At 52.4% G+C, this 27,583-nt stretch overlaps 7 protein-coding genes across 7 annotated transcripts; 5 read left to right on the top strand and 2 right to left on the bottom strand.

Moving 5' to 3' along the window:
- Positions 1–2,509: 2,509 nt before the first annotated feature.
- J4E92_010695 (uncharacterized protein) lies at positions 2,510–4,036 on the top strand (the record flags this gene model as incomplete). Its single annotated transcript, XM_051502031.1, has 3 exons — positions 2,510–2,680; positions 2,733–3,350; positions 3,398–4,036. The coding sequence occupies 3 exons, from the start codon at positions 2,510–2,512 to the stop codon at positions 4,034–4,036; spliced, it is 1,428 nt and encodes a 475-aa protein (XP_051347743.1).
- Positions 4,037–6,117: 2,081 nt separating this feature from the next.
- Positions 6,118–8,139, top strand: J4E92_010696 (uncharacterized protein; the record flags this gene model as incomplete). The annotated part of the gene is made up of 1 exon (XM_051502032.1): positions 6,118–8,139. One exon carries the CDS (start codon positions 6,118–6,120, stop codon positions 8,137–8,139), a length of 2,022 nt encoding a protein of 673 aa, XP_051347744.1.
- Positions 8,140–9,194: 1,055 nt separating this feature from the next.
- On the top strand, positions 9,195–10,727 carry J4E92_010697 (uncharacterized protein; the record flags this gene model as incomplete). The annotated part of the gene is made up of 4 exons (XM_051502033.1): positions 9,195–9,381; positions 9,704–9,827; positions 9,895–10,352; positions 10,411–10,727. The coding sequence occupies 4 exons, from the start codon at positions 9,195–9,197 to the stop codon at positions 10,725–10,727; spliced, it is 1,086 nt and encodes a 361-aa protein (XP_051347745.1).
- Positions 10,728–11,823: 1,096 nt separating this feature from the next.
- On the bottom strand, positions 11,824–12,308 carry J4E92_010698 (uncharacterized protein; the record flags this gene model as incomplete). The annotated part of the gene is made up of 2 exons (XM_051502034.1): positions 11,824–12,259; positions 12,301–12,308. The coding sequence occupies 2 exons, from the start codon at positions 12,306–12,308 to the stop codon at positions 11,824–11,826; spliced, it is 444 nt and encodes a 147-aa protein (XP_051347746.1).
- Positions 12,309–12,896: 588 nt separating this feature from the next.
- Positions 12,897–13,833, top strand: J4E92_010699 (uncharacterized protein; the record flags this gene model as incomplete). The annotated part of the gene is made up of 2 exons (XM_051502035.1): positions 12,897–12,991; positions 13,044–13,833. 2 exons carry the CDS (start codon positions 12,897–12,899, stop codon positions 13,831–13,833), a joined length of 885 nt encoding a protein of 294 aa, XP_051347747.1.
- A 2,205-nt stretch (positions 13,834–16,038) lies between these two features.
- J4E92_010700 (uncharacterized protein) lies at positions 16,039–17,014 on the bottom strand (the record flags this gene model as incomplete). The annotated part of the gene is made up of 6 exons (XM_051502036.1): positions 16,039–16,137; positions 16,189–16,537; positions 16,585–16,661; positions 16,712–16,751; positions 16,804–16,942; positions 17,008–17,014. The coding sequence occupies 6 exons, from the start codon at positions 17,012–17,014 to the stop codon at positions 16,039–16,041; spliced, it is 711 nt and encodes a 236-aa protein (XP_051347748.1).
- Positions 17,015–17,394: 380 nt separating this feature from the next.
- On the top strand, positions 17,395–20,044 carry CCT5 (T-complex protein 1 subunit epsilon; the record flags this gene model as incomplete). Its single annotated transcript, XM_051502037.1, has 8 exons — positions 17,395–17,398; positions 17,476–17,493; positions 17,555–17,603; positions 17,669–17,762; positions 17,817–18,977; positions 19,024–19,204; positions 19,555–19,643; positions 20,000–20,044. The coding sequence occupies 8 exons, from the start codon at positions 17,395–17,397 to the stop codon at positions 20,042–20,044; spliced, it is 1,641 nt and encodes a 546-aa protein (XP_051347749.1).
- Between the last annotated feature and the right edge of the window lie 7,539 nt (positions 20,045–27,583).

Here is a 27,583-nt window from a genome sequence, read left to right on the forward strand (position 1 = left end):
AAAGGGGATGTCGCTAGCGTTTCCGGTAGGTGTCATTCTGATACGCATTCCCGTGTGGCTTGCCTTTTCACGAGCTGCCACGATGTTCCTGGATCCAGAAGATGTGGCATTTGAATTCGGATTAGCGCCGTGTAGCATGACCGGCTCCATTTCCTTGTTATCGTTAACATCCGGAAGGAGTCTGCATCCGTTAGATGCATCATCGGTCGATCCCCAGAGGCTGAAGGGTACACTGTAATCTCCTGGTTCGTTTCCAGCGTCTGTAACGGCCCCGCCTAGCCATACTACAGGGCCTCGGAAGGCCTCTTCTCCGTGAGCAACAGTATGATGCCACGGAAGATATGATCTGTATAATCTAGATAGGGGCATGATTATGACATGGGCTCATAGGCAGAAGTAATAATACATGCTAGGCGGATACAAGTTCGCAGCGGTGGGGGGAGACAATGAAAGTGCATGCAAGGGCATGCGTGGCATCCCTAAGTCTCGGCTGGACTTGGTAGTATATGTTAGCGAGGATTTACAGCGTCGAAAGTGTTACATGACAAAGCCCTCAAGGCAAGATATATAGGAAAGACTAAGGAGATTCTTTGGTTGAGTAGAAGGCCAAAAGAGTCAAAGAGACATGCCCCCACCCATATCTGTCAGTCTGTACAACAAGAGGGGTGGGGCTCAGAACGACATACGATGCAGATATTTGGTCAATGTCCAGAGTCGCTATGCAGTGGTTGAGCGAACTGGTAGTCGCTGCGATGTGTTCTGACATCGCTCCATGGTCTACCGTCTGATCCCGCAGTTCCGAAGACGCCGTGAGCGAGTCGTTGTCGAATTGTTCAGGGTGTATGTCTGAGTGAAGCTCGTATTCGAGTAGATTGACCGTTGAGACATCTCGATCGAATGGTATCTCGTTAGGGTAAGGGTGGAATGACATGTCGAAGTGATGATGGCGTCTTGGAGGAACAGAGAATAGCAGATTGACGGAACGAAAAGCGCAAAGATGAAGGAGGGGAGTACATATATACTACCGGGTGCGGTGATGCATCAGCTGCGTTGCCCTTCGATGCACACGCCCCTCCGGCTGAGGGGCGCCACGCCACGTAGACATCAAAGCCACCTACTTCCGCAGCCTCATTCTGCGTCAGCTTTGCACACATGTATGATCCTCTTGGGGATCACAATGGACCGCAACAAGCAGTTCTTTTGCGCTGCACCGCTCGCGTGATGCAGTCGACTCAGTCGCAGTGGCCCCAGGGATGGCTAGAACTCGTGTCGCAGTCTTGGAAACAAATCAAAGATAGAGGTGTGCATTTTCTGACCAGCTACATACCAGCTACTTACTTGTCAAGATCTGGGTGTATGTATGCGACACGACTTATAGCCAGCAAGTACTGTCTGGGATGTCGCAATCATGGAGTGGGGCGGCGCAGTTTAGCCCCGCCGAAGGCAGCAGCGCCTGGCACCATCTCCCCGTCTTCATCACATCCACTCCAACCACACATCAACGTCGGCCGGCTTGTGCCCTCACCCCACGCCCCAATGCTAACACGAATTCGTATGTCACTATATACTAAATCACGTATCTAGGGGATTTTTCTAGGGCTTCCCAGCAAGCTTGCTTACTAGGTAGAACTCGTGGACCTGTGCCGTACACTTCTCTCCGCGGCGACGCTGGAGCCACGAATCGCCACAGGTACATCAAGGGGCGCGTCTTTCAGGACCCTACGGAGTAAGGCCCGTGTCAGCAACCTCTTCACCGCGGAACAACTCACCTACGATGCGTCGTCGTCAACTTATGTAGTACATTCAGTCGCGCTTCGATACTCAAAGTCCACGTTTGTTCCTTGGTCCGAGTAGGTTAGACTCTAGTCTTTGACAGGCATTTTTGAACATTCGAAGTCACTTCGTCGTCGTGGTCCAGCATATGTACGCGCTTGCTTCTAACGCGCGTCTCGACCTAGCGCGCATTATCATCCGATGCGCAACCTCCAACACCGGTAGGCAATACCTTCTATATTCGTTCTGTTCTATCAATTTGTTTTTCGGCCGAACTTGGCAGTTCAATGAATCTTCCGAAAATCTTGTAGTAAGCATCACGCGCGACCACCAATCAGTTCACCACGGTACCTGCCCAGAACGAGTGATGGCTTTCACGATTGCCCTATCGAACTGACCCTTTGCCTTCGACTCACGCCTGACCCATTGTGTCGGGAACAAGGATGCTAGTGAACTACATTTCCTTTGTTCCACAATGTTGGAATTGGTGGAGAAGCGGGAAAGACCAAGGGCGCTCCTTAAACTAACAGCGGCGACAAGTTGGTGACGCGCGCAATTCACGCATTTTCACGGTAGTTTACCACTATCTGAAGTCCTATAAGATCAAAGTCTACAGTATGGAATTCCGTACCTCATCTGTTGTTCATCGGATCGAATCACAACGATGTTGCGCAACACTCTTTCAACAGCGGCCGCCCTAGCGGCCTGTGTGGCTACCGCTCAGGCTTCTTTGAATATGTCTGATTCATCTTTCAAGCTTTTCAAGTCTTCGTTGAGTCAGCTTGCGGAAGTCTACTTGCCAGGCTCAGAAGAATTTGCCAATGCCACTGTACGATGGGGCGCCGGGCAGACTCCGCACTACGATATGATCGTGAAGGTTGCGACGGAAGAAGATGTTCAGGAGACGGTCAGTAGACTCCTACTTTGATAAACTTTTTCTTTAGCTAACCTCAAGCCAGATCCTGTATGCCAATGCCAACGATAAGCCCTTCCACGCCATCTCGGGCGCTCATGCGACGACGACATACCTCAACAACATCACAAACGCCGTCGGAATCTTCATGCGGGGTATGAACAATATCTTCATCGTCGACGATGGCGATACTGCTTTAATTGAGGGCGGTATCCTCAACGGCGACGTCATCGACTTCCTCGGGCTCCATGACAAGCAAACAATGACAACGGCTTGTGCCTGCGTCGGCTACGTCTCCCCCATCCTCGGAGGAGGCCATGGCTGGAACCAAGGACGTTACGGCCTAGCATCCGATCAGCTCGTTTCCGCGCGTATGGTCCTAGCCAACGGTACCGCCATCACCGTCAACGAGAGCAGCCCAGACCTGTTCTGGGCGATACGTGGCGCTGGTCACAACTTTGGTCTAGTGACCCAGGCTGAGATCAAGATCTATGACAAGAAGCCAGTTGTGGATGGATGGGCTGTCAGCGGCTACTTCTTCACGCACGACAAGATGGAAGACGTTGTCGCAGTCGCGAATACCTGGATGACAGCTGCTAACAGGTCGGTGAGCTTGGAACACTACGTCGTTTTCTCGTTCGATCCCGAGGTGGACCCAGTGAACGTAAGTATAAATCCCATCTAGTACTACCCAATTACTAACATCACCAGCCCATCGTCATCATCTGGGTAATCTACCAAGGTGCCGATACTGTCCCAGCCCAATACACCGACCCCTTCGTCGCGATGTCCCCCATCAACACCGAATCGGGCATAACCGACCTCGGCGGCGTCAGCAGATTCACCGGCGCCGACAGCGACGGCCCCTCCTGCACCAAAGGCTACACGCGCTCCCTCGTCCCCGTCTCAGCAGACACATACGACGCACCTTCCCTACGCGAAGTTATCGACATCATGACCACCTTCCCAGCCGAGTTCCGCAACTCCGCAGTCCTCCTCGAAAGCTACTCCACCAACCGCGTTGGCGAGATCCCGAGCGACAGCACCGCATACCCCGATCGCGATGGCCAGCTCCTGTTCTCTCCGTTCATGACCTACGACAAGAACGCTAGTCTTGATGCACTCGCGTGGGACTACGCGGGTAAAATTCGCGATACAATGATCAACGGGACGAACAAGCCGTACGAGTCTTACATTAACTATGCGAGGGGTGACGAGACGACAGAGCAACTGTATGGGTATGAGCCGTGGAGGTTGGAGAAGCTGAGGAAGCTGAAGAAGGAGTATGATCCTTTTGGCAAGTTCAACTTCTTTGCTCCGATTTTGGGTGAGGATGGGCAGCCGTTGTAGGGTTGAGCCGTGTGGCTGGGAGGGTCTTTGGCTACGTACGCTGCCTTCGCTCGCTGTATACAAAGGGGAAGTAGTCGTATGCGAAATTTTTGCAATTATAAATTCATTCGCTTCGCGCCTTGCGGTTATGTCTCGCTTTGAACTGCTTTGTGATGCGTATGCGAGTAGCCGCGCGTAGTCAACTTGCGATCTGCGCTTATTCACATGCTTACTGAGAGCTCAACCCGCCACATCCGCACTCTGCAATCTTTCCTCACCAATCGCTTGAATGATAGAAGATGACTCTGCAGCCTCCCCTTGCGCAAGCGATGTACAAATCGCATTCGAGTCTATGTGACGTGCCGATAACGGCTGACTTAGACGCCCATGGTGGCTGATATGTCTACGACGTGGAACACTCAGGGACATCGTTGGTAGTTATATAGACCTACAGCCCTATACCTGGCAGTATAATCATCTTTTGATCTCATTCACGAAGCCGCGACGATGTTCAGCCGCCCGTTCGAGTTTGTCGCGTCAGGTGAAGACGACCTCATCCCACTCGTTGACCCTTCTTTCACATTCAAGACGTATGCAAAAGAGACGAACCCATTCGACGTTCTGACGGGTGCAATTACGCATTGTGATGAGGCACTTTCCGACGAAGCCATTTCTCCATCTAGCATGTGGTCAGCATCAAGTCGTCCAAGCAGCAGCCCGTCCGCAGCACCAGAGACGATACTGCTAATCGCTACTGTTCCAGCCCGTCGCACCCTAGCCAAGGCGAACACATTTCCATCGTACAAACCAAAGTCGACTTCGAAAGTCCGAGATCAACGAGAAGCGAGAACGACGATACTTGACCTTGTGCCCATTGAAGAAGCGCAGACCTTCAGACTAGAGGGCTCTTTCATATACGCCACCAAGACGCAGAACGTCCCGCGATACCAATTGCATCGAGACTTCGACCGCGACGGATCGGTATCGAAGTTGCGTATCCGCGCGGTCCTTCCACGCGAAACGCGATCATATTCAGTACCAGCCACACATACGGCACGCGACCAAATAATACCCTACAGTAGCGAGGAAACGCTATATAGCATAGATGAATTCGAGATGCGCGGCAAGAAAGCTGGAACACTTCTCGGAAGTATCCAGATGACTTCTGGGGAGTCACTATGGGGCGGCCAGTGGACGCGCATCTGGCATGTTACTAAATGCAAAGCTCAACATCATGTGTGCGATTACCGGGGTGCATGTGAACCTGAGAAACATCTGTTGTACTGTGTGAAGAAGGGGGTGTGGGAGGATGCTGAAGGGGTGGCTGTTGCACGGGAGGAGACTGGGAATGATGCTGCGGATACATGTCTTTCGGTGGTGAAAACGAAAGTCGAAGTGAATGGGAAGGACCATTTGTTGGAGATGACGGATGAAATTGAGAAGGATGGGAAGAAACGCGACTTGGTGGTGGCGTGCTGGGTGATGAAGTTGTGGATGGCGGAGGAACTCCGGTGGTAGGGAAATTGAACGCGGAGAGAGACGCCGAGTAGGACGCAAGGCGTCCAATTTCAGGCCGAAGAGTAATTGCAGATCTATAGGAGTTATCTTAACTAGTCGGTGGAACGTTGTAATCGCTTTGCATGCGTGCAGTGTTCTTGATGCAAAGGAATCAAAGTGCATCACGTGATATTGTGAGCTACGCCAGCGGGCGCGCCCTCGACACGTGGTGACAGCTGTCAGAAGCCCCTGCATAATACAGTAGTATAGTATATACGAATTCAGGTCGCTAGTTGTTCTTCCAAAAGCAAGCATCTGCGTCAGCATCGAAGACCGAAAAATGGAGTTGGGCAGGTCAAGCGTCGTGATAGCGCGTCTTCCGGCGCGCCTGCTAGACCGAGCGCCACAGCCAAGGGGTGAGAGCCACCGCCTCATCCATCCATCATTCCCGGGATCATCGCTCAGAGGGGCATTCGCGACTTTGGCGATTGCGACCACAATGACTTGATTATTTCACCTCAAAGACTTTGTCTAATTCAATGCCCTAAAATTCCCTCAACCAAACCTCAACTTCTAAGTTTGGCGGTCGAAGCCCTATCGCCGCGATGCCGCTCATCACCCCCTCGCGGCTCGCCATCATCATCGTCTCCTTTTCGCTCTTGACTTTCTTCTGGACTTTTGGCCTACCGCAACAGACGCCTCAGCCCACGATACCCGTCATCGACCATTACGACCACAAGAATGTGCATACCGAGCCAATAATACCGCCGCCCGTCATCGAGACTCCGCACGCGACATCCACGCCGATAGCACATGGCGATCATCCGAAGGAGACAGATGATCACAGATGGGACGATAAGGGAGCGCAGGGTGGAAAGGGAAAGACAACACCACCCGCGCCTACCGAGACGGGTGTTGCGGAGTATGAGGAAGATGGCGGAAGATGGGAGGATAAAGAAAAGTTGAAGGGTGGTGATAATTCGGGGAGCTTACCGGGCTCAGGCGCAATGGCAGCGCCTACAACACTAGCCACTGAGGCGATACCTGCGTCGAAGAGTCCGATTGCGGCCAAGCCGGACGTCGCGCCTACGAAGCCCGCAGAAGCCGCCATTCCTACACACGCAGTCGAGAAGTTCTGCAACGACGCCGACGGAGCGAAAGACGTCATGGTCGTCCTTAAGACATCGAAAGCCGAGATCGAAAAGCTCAACAGCCACCTGAGCAATCTGCTAGCCTGCGTTCCCACCTTTGCCATCTTCAGCGACCACGCCGGCGAGTTCCAAGGACACAAAGTCCACGATGCGCTCGATTCCATTAGCGGCGAGACCAAGTTCAAACACAAAGAATTCCAGGAATACCAGCTCATGCATGCTGATGCAGAGCACAAGCCAGACCTGAAGAAGCTGGAGGAGCTGGAAAAGTGGAAGTTCCTGCCCATGGTGTACAAGGCGTACCACATGAACCCCAGCGCCAAATTCTTCGTCTTCATCGAAGCCGACACGAGCCTGAGCTGGACGAACCTGCTACAATGGCTGAACAGGCTGGACTATCGGATACCGTACTACAGCGGAGCGCCCTACTACATCGCGGGCACGCAGGTGGCGCAACGCGGAGCAGGCATCATGATGTCTCAGGGTGCGCTGCGACGGTACTCCAAATCTTACGATGAGCTCTACACAACCAAGTGGGAACCGGACAACGGCGAGCAATGCTGCGGCGACTTGATGCTAGCGAAGGCGCTCGGCGACGCACACGTGGAATTCTACGCTTCTTGGCCACTTCTCCAGAGTGAGCAGCCAAGTACACTTGATTACACCAGGAAGCACTGGTGTGCTCCTGCGGTGTCATGGAATCACCTTGGTGGAGACCAGCTCACGAGGCAGTGGGATATTGAGAAGAAGTGGACCACCGCGAATGGCTGGAAGAAGCCATATTTGTACCGCGACGCGTACCACGATTCAGTAGAACCGCACATCGAAACGCAGAAGGTGGGCTGGGACAACCTCAGTCAAGACACCAAGATCGTCGCGCCAGAAGGACGTCGACAAAAGCTCAAAGACGACGCTGCGAAGAAGGAGAAAGAAAAGGAGGAGCAAGACGCCGAAAAGAAAGAGAAAGAGAAGGGTGAGCAAGACACGGCCAAGGAAGAGGCGAAGCCGAAAGCAGAAGACAAGACCCAGCAAGACGACAAGAAAGAAACCGCCAAACTCAAACTCGACACCGCCCCACCACCCGACTCCCGCGTCTTCCAAGAAGCCGGCGCCCTCCCCACCTCAAACAGCATCTCCAAGCGCGAAGACAAGAAAGGCGACAAAAAGGACGACAAAAAAGGCAAGGACATGAAGGAAGACAAGAAAGAACCACCCAACTGGGACAAGCTCGCCGAGAAACACCCCGACGCAGCAGATAGCTCCGAGCGCTGCCAGGCCGTCTGCTCAGAAGTCGAGGACTGTCTGCAATGGCGGTATACGGCCAAGGGGGAGGGGGAGTGCCATCTCAGCAAGGTGATTCGGTTGGGTGGGAAGGTGGGGGATGAGGAGTGGACGAGTGGGTGGGAGGTTGAGAGGATTAATGGGATTAAGAAGGAGTGGGCGTGTAAGGAGGTTAAGTGGAGGTTTTATCAGTGAGGGGGATGAGATAGGCTGAAGGGACACGATGGAGTGGATGGGTAGATTCGGGAAAAGAATGGCGTTTTTGGTGTTTGTTTGGAAAGAATGGGATTGAGATAAGAGCTTTTGTATAGTGTCGAGCTACTCTCTGTTGGAAACTCGAAAGCTTTGGAGGACGCGAAGTGGTTGTATATACCCTTTTTTGTTAATGTATATGGTCATGGCATACTGTGTATCACGAGGATGTAGACGGTCATGACAAGATATTTCTGAGCTCGAGTTGAGTGAAGGTGGTACCGCACACACGAGGTGGGTCTACCTTTTTACAACCACGGCTTTGTTCTGTCGCTACCACGTCACGCATATGTAGCCAAACACTTCTTTCAGCATATATATGTCGCCGCGTATGATATTCACTTTTCGCTTTTCTCCATCGCAAACAGGATCACCCGGGGCTACTTTCACTCTTCGACAACGACGACTTGTCCGTTCATCAATCTACATTACACAACTGCTTCTCACTCCTCTCCAAACTCCGACGTTACTCAAAAAGGTACAACTAGCTTGTATAGATACGAGAATTTTCACTGACAACTTGGTTCTTCTAGAATTAACCGACGATGCTGCTAGCTCGAGTCTTCGGTCATTCCCAAATGCGAGCCCTCTACGGACGCTTTCCTCCTCCCAGAGGCTCGATAATCTTTGGATTGGCATGCTGCTGGGGTCAATGGAAGATGGACAAGGCACGACTGGAAAGACGGAAAGGAAAGGTCGCGAACATAATGGGAGTGGTCTAGACGACGGACCTGGCAATTCAAACCTGGAAGCCGATCATCAAAATCTCTTCAAGTCAACAAGATCACCATACAAACTTCGTCAGCCTTCTAAGTATACCTCTGGTGCATATGAGCGAAAGTGTACACCCCAACGTTCCTGCCTTCCTGCGCTTGACCTGGAACGGCAGGCGCGATACGCCTTCTTGGCAACTTCCCTTCTGCCGGCATATCCATCATTGTTGATCCCGATCCACTTACAGTACGAACTGTCTCTTGTACACTCACCTTCCGTATACCATGGAGTCCGCCGCCCTCTCCCAACTCAAAACCCTTCTAGCCGCCGCCCCAGCCCTCCGCACTCAACTCAGCAACACCGAGCGCCTCCAACTCAGCGGTTTAGCCGAAGCGCTCAGGAACGAGTTGGAAAGACCGGACGAAGCCATATTCCGGGTGACGTTCAACGAAGTACGTCGTATAAGTCATGGTAGTCTTTTCCGGGTTTGCGGGGTTGTGACTACTGCATTTGGTCGACTAGCGCTAACCACGGATGAAATGCAATCAGCCTGGACATTATCTCGCTACTCGACTCGCTTTGCAATGGGGAGTTTTTGAGGCGTTGGGTGATGTTGGTGAGAAGGGAGTGTCGTGTGAGCGGATTGCTGAGGGTGCGGGGGCGGATGCAAGATTGGTCGGTATGTGTGCACTATCGCAAACTATAACAAATGCCCCCAAGATTGGCATGCGGAACTAATTGGATGAACGGGAGATCTTTGTCTCATGAAATGATACTAATGAAGAACGTACAGCACGCTTCCTACGCCATCTAGCAGCAAACGGCACGATCCGCGAAGTCGAGCATGATACCTACGCAAGCACTCGCCTCTCAGCTTCTTTGCGACAAAAGTCGTTCAAAGATGCTATTCACTTCATGTAAGCCCCAAACTTATACTTCCACGCACATACATACGTATCGATGCTCATACCACACCCACAACAGGTTCGACGACTTCTACAACGTAGGCTGGCGCGTCCCCTCATTCCTCGACTCAATCTCTCACTGCAATCCATCCGATATCAACAACGGCCCATTCCAACACGCCCATGGCTTCTCTAACAAGTCTCTTTACACGTATTTCGACGAAGACGCGGCAATGGGAGAGCGCTTCGGCGGAATGATTCAGATGTACAACGCTGGTAAACCTTTCTATTGGGAAGATGGGTACTATCCATTCAAAGAGCGATTGGTGGTCGGTGGACCCGTGTCTGACGAGGAGGTACTACTTGTTGACATCGGAGGCGGCGATGCGGGTGATTTAGGCCTGTTGAGGAAAGCGCTTGGAGGAGATATCAAGGGTCGACTTGTGCTGCAGGAGTTAAAGCATATTGTTGATAAGAGCGAGCAAGATGGGTTTGAAGCACATGTGGGAGACTGGAATGAGGTTCAGCCTATTCAAGGTACATTCTTCTGGTCATACTATGACCCTACATGTGCGGCGCTAACGGTCCTTGACAGGTGCGAGAGCCTATATGCTCCAACATATTCTCCATGACTTCAGTAGCGATGACGCATGCCGCCGTATCCTGAGCAATATCGTCCCCGTTATGAAGCCTGGCTACTCCAGACTCCTCATCAAAGAGCTTCTAATACCCGATCGAAACGCACCATGGGCATTTACGGCCATGGATGTCAACGTCATGCAATCGCTTTCCGGACAAGAGCGAACTGAGTCGCAGTTTCGCGAATTGCTTGAGTCGGTGGGACTGAAGATCGAAGGTATTTGGAGTCATGAGAACGCGTTGGACGTTGTTATTGAAGCCTCACTGCTCTAGAAAAAGGCCTTTCCCTATCTACACCAACTTCTAGTCGGAATTAGATAATTCTTCACTCGGCACAACATACTTCCTCCATCCCTCCTCCATATCCGCTTCCCTCCAAGTTTCCATACCACCCACCACCCCATTCTCATCGACTTTCCAGTCCCCTCTTTCCACCATACCCAGCCAACTCTCCAACACCCCCGCCAGACTTTGCGCCTGGAAGTCCTCAAGCGCCCATCTTCCAGGCTGATACAACTCTGTGAAGCTATCTTTCCCACGCCAATCCTCTCCACCCGCGAACTTCGTTCCATCACCTCGCCTCGCAGACCCTTTCCCACCAATAGCGTATGGCAGAACGAAAGAGATCCCGTCTTCCATACTCCTATGATTAGTAGGCAGTAGGTACAAGCCAGAAGGATAGACCTTGACATCGCGGTAGTCGAAGAAGTTCGGTACCATGGCGTCGTCTGGACTTTGCGGAGTCCAGGTTAGGTCTTCGAAGAATTTTAGGTCGGACTAGAAGAGCAAGATAGGTAGCACTTCTTCTTTGTCTTTGGACATGTAGGAGCGGAAGGGTTGGTCCGGAAAGTCTGCGGATGTGATAATGCGGAGACCGGGAGCTATCATCTTAAAGCGAGGCCGGCGGGCGCGGAAGAGGAAGTTGAATGCGAATCGCTGAGGGATGTCTATTTTGTCACGTATGTTGTCGTCCAACAGGCCGTACATGGGTCGGCCGGCTGGTTGTGGTCTACTCGCTGTAGGCATGCGGCTCTCGATTGCTTCAACAAGCTTCTCCCATACATCAAGGTTGTACTTGAGCATATTCTCATTGTACGGCACAAAAACCCAAGGCGCGTGTTCCCAGTACTCGCCGAACACTTCAGGTCACTCTTCTCGAAGTCTCCCTCCTTTTTCCGGTGCGGCCTGGATGGTCTCTTTGCGAATTTGAGAGAGCCAGAAGGTAAGTATGGCCTCTAATGGGTACCACCTCTGAGTACTGATACCGTCGGTATCGTATATAGTGAGACTGAGAGTACAAAGATTGGTCTTTTGGTCATATCTGTCTTTGTGAGCTCGTTGTTCCGGTAGAAAAGCAACATGAAGTCTCTTACATCAATCCACAGATGTGCCCTGTATCGAAATGAGCCGCAGCATACAGAACTAAGCGCCTTCCCTCATCATCGTCTTTTTCCTCGTCACCTTGATCTTCCTCGTTACCTTCCTGTTCCTCATCACCTTCATCTTCCTCATCACCTTCCTCATCACCTTCCTCATCACCTTCCTCATCACCTTCCTCATCACCTTCCTCATCACCTTCCCCCTCCTCCTCGTCATTCTTGTAGTCGTAATCCCACAACATGTCTTCAAACTCGAACATGTACTCAGGGTGAGACAGGCCCTGAACCCAGTAGAAGAACTCGGGGTAGAATCTTTCTTCTTCTACGCGCGGAATCTGGACTTGCTCGAGGAATTGGACTAGGTCAGGTGAGAGTGCAGACCGTTCGGCTTCGGCTTCCTCGCCGAATACTTCGAACCAAGATTTGCTATGCGACGCGAGTGTATCTGCGGAGCGGCCTGAGCCGACCCAGCCATGTCGTACGATTTAGTTGTGGAGAGAGATGCAGCGTTCGGCGTTCATGGCTGATAGGACGATGGGGCATTGAGGGAAGGCAAAAAGAGATATCGGAAGCGGGTTACAATACATGTCTGGGCTACCGGCTCTTTATATGGCAATTGCGATTGATAGTTTTATCGAGAAAGATGCTACGCAAGACTACAGCGCATAGACGAAGACCTAGGCTGGAAAGGAACTAGTAGCCAAGACGGGCGGCTCGGAAGCGAAGTTCAGGAGAAGAAGGTAGCAAATATATGGAAAGACTAGAATATGTGCATGTGGTGCAGGCGGCGATGAGCGAAGCGGTGTTCCTGTCTCTCAGGCGAGGTTGTCTCGTTTACAAGGTGAATGCCGACCACCAGGCCTCGCATGGCGATATTTCAGCGACAGGGTAAGATTGAGAAGTCATCTCTCTCACTCTTTGGGAGCCTACACCCCGAAGGGCAGGTAAGAGACAGTGGACTGCAAGTGATAATATATTTGAAGCCTTTGGTATTTCTCCTAATCTCCACACTCCATCTCTCTCTACCTCTACGATCGGATCAACCTCGGAGTCAGGCAACAGTATGCCACCCAAGAGATCCCACGCCGAGATGTCGGCTACAGGAGATGAGCCGTCTGCGCTGGATTCTTGTCCGCAGGGAGAGCAATTGATGGCCATGTGAGTGGCTCCGTTCTCCGCTGAATGGCACTTTGCTGACTGCATCGAAAAGCATACAACGAGAGAATAAAGTGATCGAGATATGCGTGGGTGGCAATGACACCAGATCAGGTTCCATCCTCCTGCTCCGTGAGAAGCTACATTCCGTCTGTCCCAGCGGTCGCCGCCCTACATACCGCCAGGGTGGAGTTGATGGCATACCGAAAGTGGTGCTTTCCAGAAGCCACTGTCTCGAGGTACTTGGTCTGTTCGTACAGTGGCTTTACACTGGAAAATACAACGAGTTGAATGGTCCAGTCAAGAGCCTTGACCGTGGCATCCAGACTCCCCTCCTGGACATGTGCGAGTCTTACGGAAAAGACACCATGGAATGGACAGTCAAGGCTGCGGTACTGGCTTGGTCCATGGGTAAAGAGCTTCAAGTACCCTCGTTCCAGAATTACGCAATGAAACGCCTCTTCGCCGCTTTCTCACGCCCTTCCGAACGACCGCTACTCACACCAGCCTTGTATGAATACGTCAAGAAGCTGGAATTCAGACTCTATCTCGGGGATATGGCCTTCCGGAGTGAATGGAAAGACAAGGGGCCACTGGAGCGGGCGCTAGGCGTAACCATCATTCGAAATTGGGGCGACAAGGCTATTGTTGATCAAGAGGAATTGGAATCGTGGTCCGATTTGTTCAGATCATGCGACGCATTCCGGGACAAGTTCCTCGAAGGATCTTTACTGTCGCTCGAAGAGCGTCGTGAGAAGACCCTGATGGCGGAAGACTATTTCGTCGCTGTGCCCAAGAGCAGGACTGTGCCGAAGTCATCATTGGTGATAACGCGAAAGGATTGACGACATGGCCCTCGTCTGGGATGGAGGTCCCGCCAAAAGCGATTGATATTTTTGAGGATTTACCTAGCATTTGAACTTTTGATTGGTTTCCAGGAGTATCCGAGGTGCTTGTTTTAGTTGGTCTATGACTACATACCTACTGCGACTATTGCGCGAAGCTCAGAGTGACGCGGCAGTGACTCGTGGTATGTGCATAATTGGCAGCGACGATGGTACAGCTCATCATGAAGTCACAAAAGTGGTGGTGAAGTCGTCGCAAGGCCGAACCGCCAGATCGCTCTCCCGCCCCGAACGCGCCAAGACCCAGAACACCTGACCGCGCGCACTCTCCCCAACACCCACATCACCACCAATACAAACCTCATCTCACTTTACCCTGAATCAAATCCGAAAAACAAGCTTCCCTCAACAAACGCATCACCACGTACTCAACTAAATCAACTCGGTCAACCATTGTTTCAAGCCCAGCCTCACCGCCAGTAACGCCGGCGTCCCAGCCACGCCAGCCCCTCCGGCCCATGGACGCGACCCAACCACCCACGCGGCGCACGCACCCCGCCACGTCTGTACAAAAGTGCCTGCATGCCACCTGCAGAATGGACTACGACTTGGCTTGCAGATTTCCTCGCTGATATTATTAACTCGATTCCCCTCACACACCATCCTACTTTTCGAGTTCCTTCGTACTACCTACCATCTTACTATCGCTATCCTTGGTCATTCGATTGCTTCCAGGATACCATCGCTTGACTACTGAGTGTTGCTTGGACGATAGCGAGCTTGGACACCACCACGACCGCGTTATACAAAACCATTGATTGTTTGCGCTGAGATTACAGTGCGCATACAATTACTGCAACGTTTACGAAGGGGGATTTACTGACTTTACTACAGAAGACTATCGCATCGCATTACTACACAACAACACCACCACCACCAATACCAACCACACAACTACTCCAACAACCACCACAGCCAACGAGACCCCCTCGTCCCCACCGCCCACACCCGCAACCATGCAGCGCAACATCGTCATCTTCCTCATCATCCTCATCCTCTTCATCCTGATTGCCGCCATCGCATACCTCATCTACTACCTGCAGACGCGCATGGCTGTCGGCGGCACCGCGTCGTCTGTTTCGGATATGACTGAGAACGTGTAAACGCCTCACCACATCATACACACACACAACACAACGCAATGATTATACAACAAAAACAGTTTGGAAGGAAGAGACCGACATTTTACGACGCTATGACTACAGTACAACATCAGACAACACATCACCGGAGACAAAGATGATGTGATTACGCATTTACATCGGCGTTATAGGCAGTTGCATGGCTATGCGACTTGCGCCTTGGAGTTTATTGTACGCGAGAACGAGATAATGCGATTGAAGATTGAAGAAGCCATATTAGATTGGCATGGGCCGAATTGGGATACCCGCAACGTTATTACGGAGCTTATTGTTATGTTTGTATATACAATTGCGCATGGAAAGAAGTGGAATGAATCACATACTCAAAGTTACTTAAAACCATTTCTCTTGATTGCCTCGTCTGTGAACTATTTCGACTTGATTTGACTTGAGCCTCTAGTCACAACTTGGGAGAGAGAGAATTTAGTACTGGAAAAGCGCATGCCAACCACAATGGTGTGCTGACATGGACTTGCAAGGGCACGCGATCATGTTCACTGGGCGTTGTAGGTCATATCTTAGGCGTATGTATAAACGTTGTAAAATTTGAACGATACCAGATACACGGCACAAACTGGAACCGCTTGAACGAAGCCTTGATACTCCAGTATTCCCTTTCCGTACCTATCCAAAGAAGTTCTTATAATACATTTGATGCCTATACGCCGTACCCAGTAGACACATGTGTACCCTTGTGCAGCTGATCCGAATCCTCTTCAGCCCCCAAGCGCATCAGAGGATTGGAAGATGAAAACTGCTCCGTGGGTATCAACCGGGACACGGTTGGTGGTTTGCGCAAAGGAGGAGGAGGTGTGATGGGAGATACGGTCGGCGACTGGAGGAACGATAGAAGAGGTGTGATGGGTGACCATGTCGGGGAACGGAAGTTTTTGGGTAGCATCTTCGCGTAAGGCATCGCGGGGGCGAAATCGAATCGAACTTCACCGGAAGGGAATATCTTGATCGGCAATTTCGGTTTCGGGTACTACTCGACTTAAGCGGATTAGTCGTCGTTCATCACTGTGTCGTTGGTGTCGTCACCATTGAGAGGCTCGTCCACGTTCTCGGTGAAGACTAGGTGGCTTTCGTAGTATTCGAGCATCTGCGAGATGTTAGTATGGTGAATGATATCCAGAAAGCATTTTTGACGCACCTTTTGTGGACACTTTTGGTAGACGTGCTTGAGAGGGTGCTGTGTCTTTTGCTTATTCGTCCACACCAGGTATGCAAACTTCTCCAGTTGGCCCGTCTTGGGGTCCTTCGTTTGCTCCACCGTGTCGATGTGGTCGACGTCGTGTTCCCATGAGCCTGGTGGTGGGCTCCATTCTGCCACTTTCTTCTCTGGCTTGTCGGCCTTGGCGCGCTTCGTGGAGGACGACGGGGTGCCGGACTCGGATTTGATGCCGGCGGTCGATGGTCGTCCCTTCCGCTTCTGGCCCTTGGGTTCTGGTCGGCCTCCGATCTTCTTAAAGTACTCGTTCAGCACATCAATGGCTCCCTCCCTGCGAGTGTCAGTCTCAACCTAGTACAGAGCAATGCCGCAACGAACATGTTCTCCTCTGCCTCCCATGTCCGGTCCTTGGGGTCGTCATAGCCTTCCCATTTCACGTCGAATTGGAGGACGCCCTGGTGTTGTCAGTGTTTGCGCGTGGGAAAGAGGTGGTGTTTGCGCGCACCTTTGTGAATCTGTGGCCGTGAATGGCCTCAACGACGTATCTGTCGCATTGTCAGCACGATGCGATCCATGTACATATGAATTTGCGCGTACTCGTCCTCTCCCACCTCACTGTCATCCTCGTCCTCTTCGTCGTCTATGGGATCCTCCTGCACCGGCTGCTTTCCCTTTCCCTTTCTTGGCTGCGCGGAGACGTCTTCGGCGTCCGAGGACCCGTGATCGCTAAGAGCGGCTGCGCGAGTTAGCAGCTGGATATGACGCGTGTGGTGATTGTTTGGACGGGCGGGCGCGACTCACGAGGCATGTCGAATCGCTGTCGCTATGAATGGGAAGTGGAGATAACGCGGATGAATAGCTTCGTGAAGCTTGAGGCGATTCGGATAAGCGCGATTGGGAGCCCGCGATGCGCTGGGGATGGGTGTGGTGGCAGCTCGGGGCAGCAAGCGTCAGGGCAGTTCGGAGAGTTGGAGCTGGCGGAAGGCGCGTTCGCGACTCGCGGCCGTGCACCCTGATGCCAAGCCCCTCTGGGGAAATTTCAAGACCGACATGGCAGCTGTTTGGCTATACCCCACCACCCCTCACTACCAAACATACCCGGGATTCTCTCCTAGTGTGTGTCTGTAGTCTGATACTTCTTCGGAGTCGTGCATTTGTTACTCCAGCGGGCATTTTCACACCGCAAAGATGCGTAAGTGCGGGCAGCAACAGCTCCGAACTCCCAAGCCCCAGTAGTGAGATATATATGCTAACTTTATACAATTACAGAGGTCGACCTTTCCAACGGTATGCGTCCGAATCTACTACGAAACGCCCACGAATCAACGGCTGACAAAGTGGGGTACAGCGCAGGTGATGAAGGATGAATCGGGCAGGCCATTCATCATTGTCAGAGAGTACGTGGAATGATATGGAGAAAGCTCAAGGCTCTATAAGAGGCAGCAGCTAATATCCGGGACAGCCAAGGCAAGAAGCAGAGGCAACACGGCAACGATGCGGTCAAGTCCCACATCCTCGCGGCCAAGACGGTCGCGAATATCGTCAAGAGCTCTCTGGTACGCACCACCGGCCGAATCGAGGAAACAAGGACATACACTTATGAGATTTAGGGACCCCGAGGACTGGACAAAATCCTGATTTCGCCCGACGGAGACATCACAGTCACAAACGACGGCGCTACCATTCTTTCCCAGATGGAAATCTCCAACCACGTCGCGAAGCTACTAGTCGAACTATCCAAATCACAAGACGACGAGATTGGTGACGGAACAACTGGTGTCGTAGTCTTGGCGGGCGCACTCCTCGAGCAGGCAGCAGACCTTATCGACAAGGGCATCCACCCCATCAGGATAGCAGACGGTTACGACCAGGCTTGCGAGGTTGCCGTGGCCAAGCTCGACGAGGTCAGCGACGAGATCCACTTCTCCAAGGACAACACCGAAGAGCTGTTCAAGGTCGCAAAGACAAGTTTGGGCAGTAAGATCGTCTCCAAGGCGCACGACCAGTTCGCCAAAATCGCCGTAGATGCTGTGCTTTCGGTCGCAGATCTCGAGCGGAAAGACGTCGATTTCGAGCTCATCAAGGTTGACGGCAAGGTCGGTGGATCGCTCGAAGACACATTACTTGTCAAGGGTGTCATAATAGACAAGGACTTTTCGCATCCCCAGATGCCGTCGGAGGTCAAGGACGCCAAACTCGCCATCCTCACATGCGCGTTCGAGCCGCCGAAGCCCAAGACCAAGCACAAGTTGGACATTACCACCGTAGAGGAGTTCAAGAAGCTACAAAACTACGAGTCAAACAAGTTCACCGAGATGATTGAGCAGATCAAGAACACCGGCGCCAACGTAGTAATATGTCAGTGGGGTTTCGACGACGAGGCCAACCATCTTCTCCTCACAAACAAGCTCCCCGCTGTACGGTGGGTAGGAGGCCCGGAGATCGAGCTGATCGCCATCGCAACCAACGGACGCATCGTTCCCCGTTTCGAGGACCTCAGCGCAGAGAAGCTCGGAAAGGCTGGTATTGTCCGGGAACTGACTTTCGGAACCACCCGCGACAAGATGCTGGTAATCGAGGAGTGTGCCAACACAAGGGCTGTCACCGTCTTCGTTCGCGGTAGCAACAAGATGATCATCGACGAGGCCAAGCGGTCACTACACGATGCCCTCTGTGTCGTCCGAAACCTGGTGCGCGACAACCGTATTGTATACGGTGGAGGAGCCGCGGAAGTAGCATGCTCGCTCGCAGTTGAGGATGCCGCAGTCAAGGTAAGCGTTACGGAGCTCCGCGATAACAACAACTAACACTTCGCAGAGCCCTGGCCTCGAGCAATACGCGATGCGCGCATTCGCCGATGCCCTTGACGCCGTCCCCATGGCGCTGGCTGAGAACTCCGGTCTTAGCCCCATCGAAACCCTCGCCAACATCAAGTCCCGACAAGCCAAGGAGGGAAACACCAGGTTAGGTGTTGACTGCATGCAGACGGGAAGCAACGGTAAGTGCACTTCGCTCTTTGTTATCCAACCATCTCCCCACGGCTGTCTCTATGATTACCGGCTACCTCACCGCTATCAAGCATAGCTGCAGTACGGACTATCTCCGGGAGACCCGAGACCCGTGATGCATCCAAGTTCCCGCATTCAGTTCCCGCATCCAACGCCCCCGTGGGGTACGGTGCATTACCCCACGCCACGCCACTTGCTGCGCTGGCATGAACGCAACTACAAGTGGAGATGAGCAGGAGTCATCTGAGACCTCTGCTTTGCTGTCATTGTTATGCACAACGTCATGGGCCTCATTGGTGGCTGAAATACCGAAGATTGTGCTAACATGGCGTTATCACAGATATGAAGGAGCACTTTGTGATCGATCCCTTGATCTCGAAGCGGCAACAACTGTTGCTCGCTACACAGCTGTGCCGTATGGTACTCAAGGTACGTATCGTAACTTTCCCGCCCCTGTTCCGTAACGAATTGTCGTTTGTCGCACCGCACACCCCTTGGTGTGACTCCCTTTCCCGCTATCCCTTCCGCTTCCCTCCCGTCTGTGCAACCTCGCTTTGCTCACTCTCCCTCCCTTGCATCCGTCTTCTGGATCGATTGGCAAGGCCGGGGAAGCGGGGAAGCCGAAGATAAAGGCGTCGCACGGGGGGTGCGCTTTATGCAGGTTGCATTGTTCTCGTTACACGCGAACAAACACCCACCCTCCCTTTTTTCGCTTTGTGTTACCGTTTATCCTCACCGCTGGATCACGGCCTTGTTGCAAACAACTACTGACACCAAACGCACAGGTCAACAACGTCATCATTGCTGGAAACGACGACCAGGACTTCTAGACGCTGATCATGTCACCCACGCCGTACCTATCACACCGATTGATCTGTGCACTTGTGTTTGTGACTGTGCCTGTAGCCTGGTCGTGGGCGCGTCGAGCGAAGGCGCAAGGGCATGTTGGATGGCAACATCTAGAAGCCGTGTCTAGGGCGTTAATACCCATAGACTATTCAAAGTAAAATCAATACAAGCATCTTGGTGCTATCATGTGTGTCTAGCATAACACGAGGACTTGGTGACTCTCGAATAGCGATATGTTACTGACGATCGACGTCGACGCCGCACTCTGATACTGTTGTCTTTACGTATCTGGGGGTTCGAGTCGCCTAGGCTTGCGTATCATGTTTGCATCACAGTGTCTCTCCGCGGCATTGAGGCCCAATCCTTTGATCCTACGATCGTCGTCCTTGATACTCATGTCCGGTTCCCCGTAAGCGAATCGGATCCTCTGGACTTCATGCGAACGCATATCGCTTATGTGCATAGCATGGCATACTCGATGGCGTGTTGATTAGATCGGGAAATTCGATTCCTGATTTTTGTCCTCACCCTCAATTCATACCATCGCATCGAGATCTTTTGGTCCGAGATATCTGAAGCTTCAATACGCAGGGGATTTGTGTGGTCTCGACACGAGAATCAATTGGCGTGCGAGACGGATTATTTGTTGGATATTGAAGGGAATCATGGGCTGTGTTCCTTCGTATCGGCGCGTGGTGTCTTTATCTTCTCGAGACGCAATGAAAGCAGGAAAAGGAATGAGGGGAAGCCTGGGTGTATGCAATACCACTACTAGCTTCAGCAGAATAAGATCAGACTTGTTAGATTGGAAATGACTTTTGAGGGGCATAGACGTGGAGTGGAGCATCATTGTGATCTTATCGAAGTGGGAGGAAAGGAGAGTAGTCGCGTATACGCTTGCTGAGATGTACACTGCCAAGCATAAACATCGTGAAGGTAGTAAGAAAGACTTGGTGTTCTACTTTCCATGTTGAAATCTCAACAATCTCTTCATTCTATTCGAAGAGAGGCTGATCATCCTAGGGTATACAGTGACGTTAGGCTACCCACTTTGAACGTTCTCGTTTGAATGTAAGCTGTAAACCTATTTGATGTTTTCTTCGTGCAATGCGTAGCATCCTCGCTCGCTTGACTGATCCGCCCATATTAAGAGTACTCGTGACCGGACCAGGTAGATGTCACCGAGAAAACATACTACACTTTTAGCTAATCGCTAACAGCTAACTCCTGACAAGCCAATTCCTATATCCACATGTCTCAACACACACACCTCGCTTACACTAACACCATAACTATCACATCATCCACGTTGTACTGTACTACCATACACCCTCGCCCCCTCTCGCTCCATCTCGCCTCTCCATTTAGCTTCCCGGGTAAACCCATCCTCTCCCACGTTACACACGTTCCTTCGCTGCAGTATTTCTGCATACATCCCCGTCCTTACACCTCGTCTCGCAGAAGCGCTGCACGTCAGTAGCGCAAACACGCTTTGAACACGCTTAGATGAAGGAATCCGTTCCTTGCGGATATGTCCGTCCTGCATACGACAACACGAGGGAAAAACACAAGGGAAAGGATCAGACTAGCTACTTCGGTGCATATATTGCTGCAGGGCGTTTATGCGTATAGTGCTAGGTGTTGAGTGCTGGGTGTTGTTGAGGTGGAGGTGCGCTGTGAGAGGTCGGGATGTGGAGATGATTTGGGGAGTATTGACGGGTGGAGGGGAGTGGTGGATACGGAGTATCGTTATGACGGGTCGAAAGTATGGAATGGGAGGTAGCGGATAGAGGATAGCCGGTGGAAGATGGTGCTATTACGGTAGTTGCGACGACTCGTTGTTTTGATCACCGTGTGAAACTACGATGTAGCTCTAAGATAACACACGCATCCTATGGTGAGTACTGTACTCGCATGTTTGGCTCGTCGGCAACGGCGAACTCATCCGCATCAGCCTTCGCATCCAAATCTAAACTTGCAATCACCATACCAATCCTTCGAAACGAATCGCCCATTCCAACAATTACCATATGGATGTCGCCGCTCCATTCGCTCTTCCTCTCTTATCGAAAGAGAACCGCATCTAGTCTATATCAAACAAAGATTATGCATTCGCGTAAGTAAACCGCAGCATTTTCTAAATGCAGCTAAGCGATCGCCCGCAGTATTCAGGCACGCGCCCAATCTTACTATCAGCATGGTTTGCCCATTCGCCTTACCCATACCCATACACGAAGGATCGACTATGAGGCGAAGCGGAAGCGCGTGACGAAGATATCCTGGGCGCAGGGCGGGATCTCATGCTAAACTGATAGATGTGCATGAACGTAACGATAGCTATTATAACGGCATGTTGATATACTCTGCGCGTCGATGTGGAGATAAACGTGGCATGCAGGGAGCCGAAAATACTCGACGACAGCACGGGTCAAGAGCGGCAATGAGGAGGATCATGTGAGAGCCTTGAAGACGTGTCCGGACGCATGGAGCCTCAGTCGTGACAGGTGACACTTTTCTCCTTGACTGCGCCCGAGGTGTCAGCCTGGATTAAGGCTGTGACGAGATGAGATCTGGGGCTGGTATGCGGGGGTGGAGATGGGGTCTCCAAGTATCCAGTCTCGCAAGAAAGTGTGACATGAACGCTGATGACACTATCAAGGTAGTTATGTTGTACAGCGCAGAGGTCAAGTCATCTGTCACAGTAAGCAAGAGCCCCGAGCGTGATAAACGCAGGGCAGTAATATCGCCCTCTCGCCCCGAGCCTTCCCTCCCTCACCGTTGGCTCTACAGCCGTCTGCCGTCTGATGTCAGCATCATGTTCCGCCCGAACTTCGTGTTCCGAAACTCGTCGCGAGATATGGGACCGCGGAAATAGCTTTCGCATGTGATGTGACGGCGGATCAACATAGCATAAAGTACAGCCAGATATAATACCCCGATACGAAGGAAGCGCGTAAGCACCGGTGAATGCACATGCAGAACCGAACCACGCGACGACGTTTGTCTGGGGTAATTGCGCCAGGCATGCGGACGCGGAGGCTACGGAACAGAACCGAAACGGAAGGTATCGACCGAGCATGCGTTCGCTGATGCCGAGATTCTTGTATAACTACGCCTCGGTTGTCTGTCAGTGGAGGAGAGGTTCTGCCTATTCTTCCAGAATGTGGAATTAGACGTTGCGTTTGATTAAGGTTGGTGTGCTACAGCAGGTAGACTGCGTGATCGAAATCGCGCTTTTGGTGCGACATCCTGCCGGCCACGTATGGGGCTATGGAGGAACCTGCAAAAGATGGGAGCCGACTTTCTCGCTTGCGTCTATTACCGACTTTGGGAGTGAGTGGTGGTGGCTGGAAATGACATAGGATGCTGGGGGCTTGATAGGCTGGATATTTGTGCTTTATCCATGAACCATGCGAACCGCAACCACGGGATGAAGAGCCATGTCGCTCGGGCCGTGGTAAGCCATGGAGGTGTAAGGCTGCCGAAAGTCTTGGTAAGACTCGGGCCGTGTGATAAAGTACCTTGGTATACATGTGGTTGTGTGATGAGTTGTCGGGCGTAACGCGTGGGGTCTGCTGAGATGATACGGCAGTTGCGTTATTAGTCTTGGGCTCGTTAGTGATATCTTTGAGTGTTGCACAATCATAGTCTTGTGCGGACTGGCATTGCGATCTTCGTAAGCTATGCGCGGCACTTGGATAACAGAGTCCAAATTCAGCTCCGTTTTCTGGCGGTGAAGGGGTATACGAGCATCCTGCCACAGCATTACAGCACCCCTAGGTAGACCTGTACGACCATAGAGTGAGACCTTGGAATCAGGGTTGGTATCTGGGGTCAGCGCCTCTGTCCCGACAGCACGGTAATACGCTCTCGCTGGCTGAGTGTAATGAATTCAATATGGGAGCGGGTACATCAGCGCAGGCTGACCACCACTCGAGTTGGCACCGTAAGCGCGTTCGGGTAGGACGAGATAGATGAAGACGCGCAGATGACAGTCAGCACGCAGTGTTACCGAACCAGACTTGGAACTGGGAACCATAAGCCCGGGACGGGTGAAAGAGCCTCGCCAACCGCCTCTTTCTGCAACAGCCTGTAACTACCATGTTCGAGGCGTTATATTGGAAACTTTCAAGACGTTTTGTAAGCCGCTTTCAAAGAGAAGACCAGTCATACAGGCGTCTGGAAGGGTTGCCAGAGATGGCAAGGTGCCGAGTAATGGAATTGTAACCCGTCTTCAGTCCCACGAGGTCTCCAGACTTTGCTCACGGCTCGACCGATAAGCTAACCAAGGTAGGTGCCGGAAAGAGGGCCCATGCAAGGCGCAGCCTGAATGCAGAAGGTGGAACAAGATGGCCGTTAGCGAAGGAATCTGCCACAATCCTACGGGAAAACATCATCAAATCCACCCCTCTCCATTCGCCCGTTACAAAAAATATTGCTAAGATATCAGACGTGCAGTTGCTTTTGCAAACTTTTACCCCCATCTTTGGGTTTCAGGTACGGTCTCATGAGCAATGAGCCGGCCCGTTTGTCGCTGCAGAATCCTGTGGGAGTAGGGCGTTCTACTCGGATAAGCCATGATAAGCTGCACACGTGGGAGCAGTGTACACCACACGGCGTTCGCCAAGCAGGGGGCGTGTCCATGTGAACTCGATGCCGGCTGGGGTAATGAGCCTGGAAGACTGTAGTTGGCCTCTTGGGACCTTTGCTCCGAAGTGCGGGATACTAGGTCGACATTGCACCGAAGGCCAACAGATGAATGACTTTGCTTGTGACATTCGGCGGAAAGACCGGCGCCTTGATCCGCTTGATGTCGCGTTGCCATCGGTGACCGGCGAGACGTCCGGATGTCATTTGGTTGGTTATCAGTGCGGAGGTGGACGATGCGACGAGCTCGTGCGTGCACGCGTGGGATGCCTGCGCGTCGGGCCCCACCGCCAGGCACTGGGGAACGTGTCGCTGCTTTGGGCAGCCACAGCACCTCGTTCAGGCAATCGACGATACTGAATGCGCGCCAGAATGGAGACCCGACTCACTGGAAATGAGGAATAATTTCTCCCTTGCTATTTGTTGGGCGCAACGTCCGCTTCCGGGGAACGCACAGGACTACTGCGATTCGTGCAAAATCCCTCATGTCGATTCGTGCAAGACGGCGGAGACCAGCATCAAGTTCCCCCCGTACGCTAGAGATGTGATAGAAGCGCTGTAGCGACAGGAAAGGCAAATCTTGCTATTCTCTGCGATGGTGATGTTTCAGTGGCATTGCGCGGCATTGCACTGACCATCAAAGCCTCGGTTAACGATCGCGACGAGCAGCACATGTGAGGGTGAGCACGTTGTTGCGCATGATTGGACAGTGAGCGCTGAGAACGGCCGGGCGCCGCCACAGAAGGGGAATCTGCGATGCGCGAGCCGGGAAAGCACCAGGAAGGAGAAGGAGCTGCGCGACCCAGAGCATGATCACAACGTGACACGGAAAGGTGAGTGTAATGCTATCACGACCAACCGATGTAACAGCCGGTGGTTGCAAGCCAGGCAATTGGTGCACCTTGGTAGCAGCCACGCGACGCCCGCGGGGAGCGGCTGGACGCCCCGGATCCGATACGGTTAGCTCGAACATGGTTTCCAGGCTGTCGGGCTCTTTGCATTCTCCAGTGTCCGGTAGAGTGGCACTGTCAAGCCGCCATCGTGGGTGCAGTATGTATTATCCTGTAGTTAGTGTGGGTTGTATGCGAGATCGATGTGTGCGGCGTGATAGCGCAGCTCATATTCGCAGTGCAGAAGAGTAGTTCGTAAAAGGAAAACACAAAATGTACCGAGATCGTTTGCCGTCGAGCATGTGACGAGTAATCATACAGCGATCGACTCCCCGGCACTTGTCATAACCACGGATGACAGGCTGATGGCTACTCCCGACGCAGATACGAGCCCTCATCTCAGCTGGAAGCTGACGAACTCGATCGCTTCGATTTTGTCCCGAAGAGAGGGCGACGGCAGTGACTGAGTAGAGTCTTCGAAGTTGGGCAGTGCGCAGCCTCGACAGAATGTCGTTCGTATTACGACGTGTGCGCATACCGATCACGTAGGTGCCACCGTCGCCATATGGCCGTGCATGCTCGCTGTAGAGCGAAAAGCAACGGCAGACCCGATACCACTATCGCTTGGCAAGCGTCACAGCTTGCTATGTCGTGATCTGGGGTACAGTCATCGTCCTGCTGATGATCAAAGCAACCCGATTTAGGTCATGATACAACATATACGCAGTCTCGGAACGATGAAAGGTGGTTACGACTAATGCGAAGATGAAATACACCTTTGGCGTATCGTGCAGTCGTACCAGGTTTGATGGCGGTTCATTCCGTCGTGATAAGCCGATAGAGGTGGAGCGCTTGTGGAAGTTGACGGTTGTATGATGATCGTGAGAAAAAGCATACGACAACCACGACGGGGCCACGGTCCGGGGAACTAAAGTTCAGCTCCATGTCATGTCACGAGCGAACGACAGACTTTGGGGTGAACATGGCCCCGTCTTTCCCCACGCTGACGTTTGTTCTTTGTACCAAAGAAATCGCTGTGCATAATGTGCGATCGATTGCATCGTGAGCCGGGTGGCTTTCAGGAGCGACGACCGGTTGGATAAGCAGAGCGACAGGCACTCGACAGTCTAGTGCCACGTAGAGGTAGCTGCCGGTGTACAACTCATGAAACAAGCATCACGCCGCATTCAGCGATAATGTGCGGTCGCACCTGATGCTTTTGCGGCTTTGTGATTCGACAGGCGCCCCAGATGACCTCGAGAAATTGCCGTGTACTGGACTGACGTAGCATAACAGCCAAGTTGGAAGTTACTGGAGGACGAGTGGGCGCACAGTGCACCATGGCAGGGTACCTGTCGCTACCCCAAAGTCTGGAGCGGAATATCTGGGGTAGCTGGCATGTCTCAGAGGCGTCGAGGACAGCACTTTAACCAGGTGGCCACCGGGCTTGTACCTCGTGGCCTGGCACCCTTGCGAATAACCAACGCATCTAGGAACCTAGCGAACAATGGCTTGCCGATTCACAGTGGCAGGTCAGCGTTGGTGGTAGGCGGTAAAATTCGCAATCGCAGAGACAAAGGCGGAGTTGACCACACCGAAAGCAGCCCTGTCACCAGAGCGTGCGAAGGCTGCTCTTGACCGCCACGGAAGAATTGAGGATCCCGTGTTGCCGACCCCAGTGCGGGGGATTTGCGCAGACGATGCAGACGGTGCAAACGACAGAGTGTCGGATGCGGACCTGAAAACAGGGCTGTCGCGACGTTCAAGAGTACCTGTCTCGTCGAGGGTGCCAAGTTGCCTGTGAGGCTGTCTAGTTGGTGTGGATGGGCATGAGGATTGACTCAGGGTCCAAGAGGCACAGCCAAGGGCGCAGCCATTTGGGCAAGGGAAGCACATGGGCTTCAAAGGCTAGACTCGTGCAGGGGGGAATGTCGGAAGAGGCGAGTTAGGGAAAAGAAGCGCCGCGCGGAAGTTTTCAGCTGC

The sequence above is a fragment of the Alternaria infectoria genome (assembly GCF_024043175.1).
Source record: "Alternaria infectoria strain BMP 0036 chromosome Unknown scaffold_41, whole genome shotgun sequence".
NCBI lineage: Eukaryota > Fungi > Ascomycota > Dothideomycetes > Pleosporales > Pleosporaceae > Alternaria > Alternaria infectoria.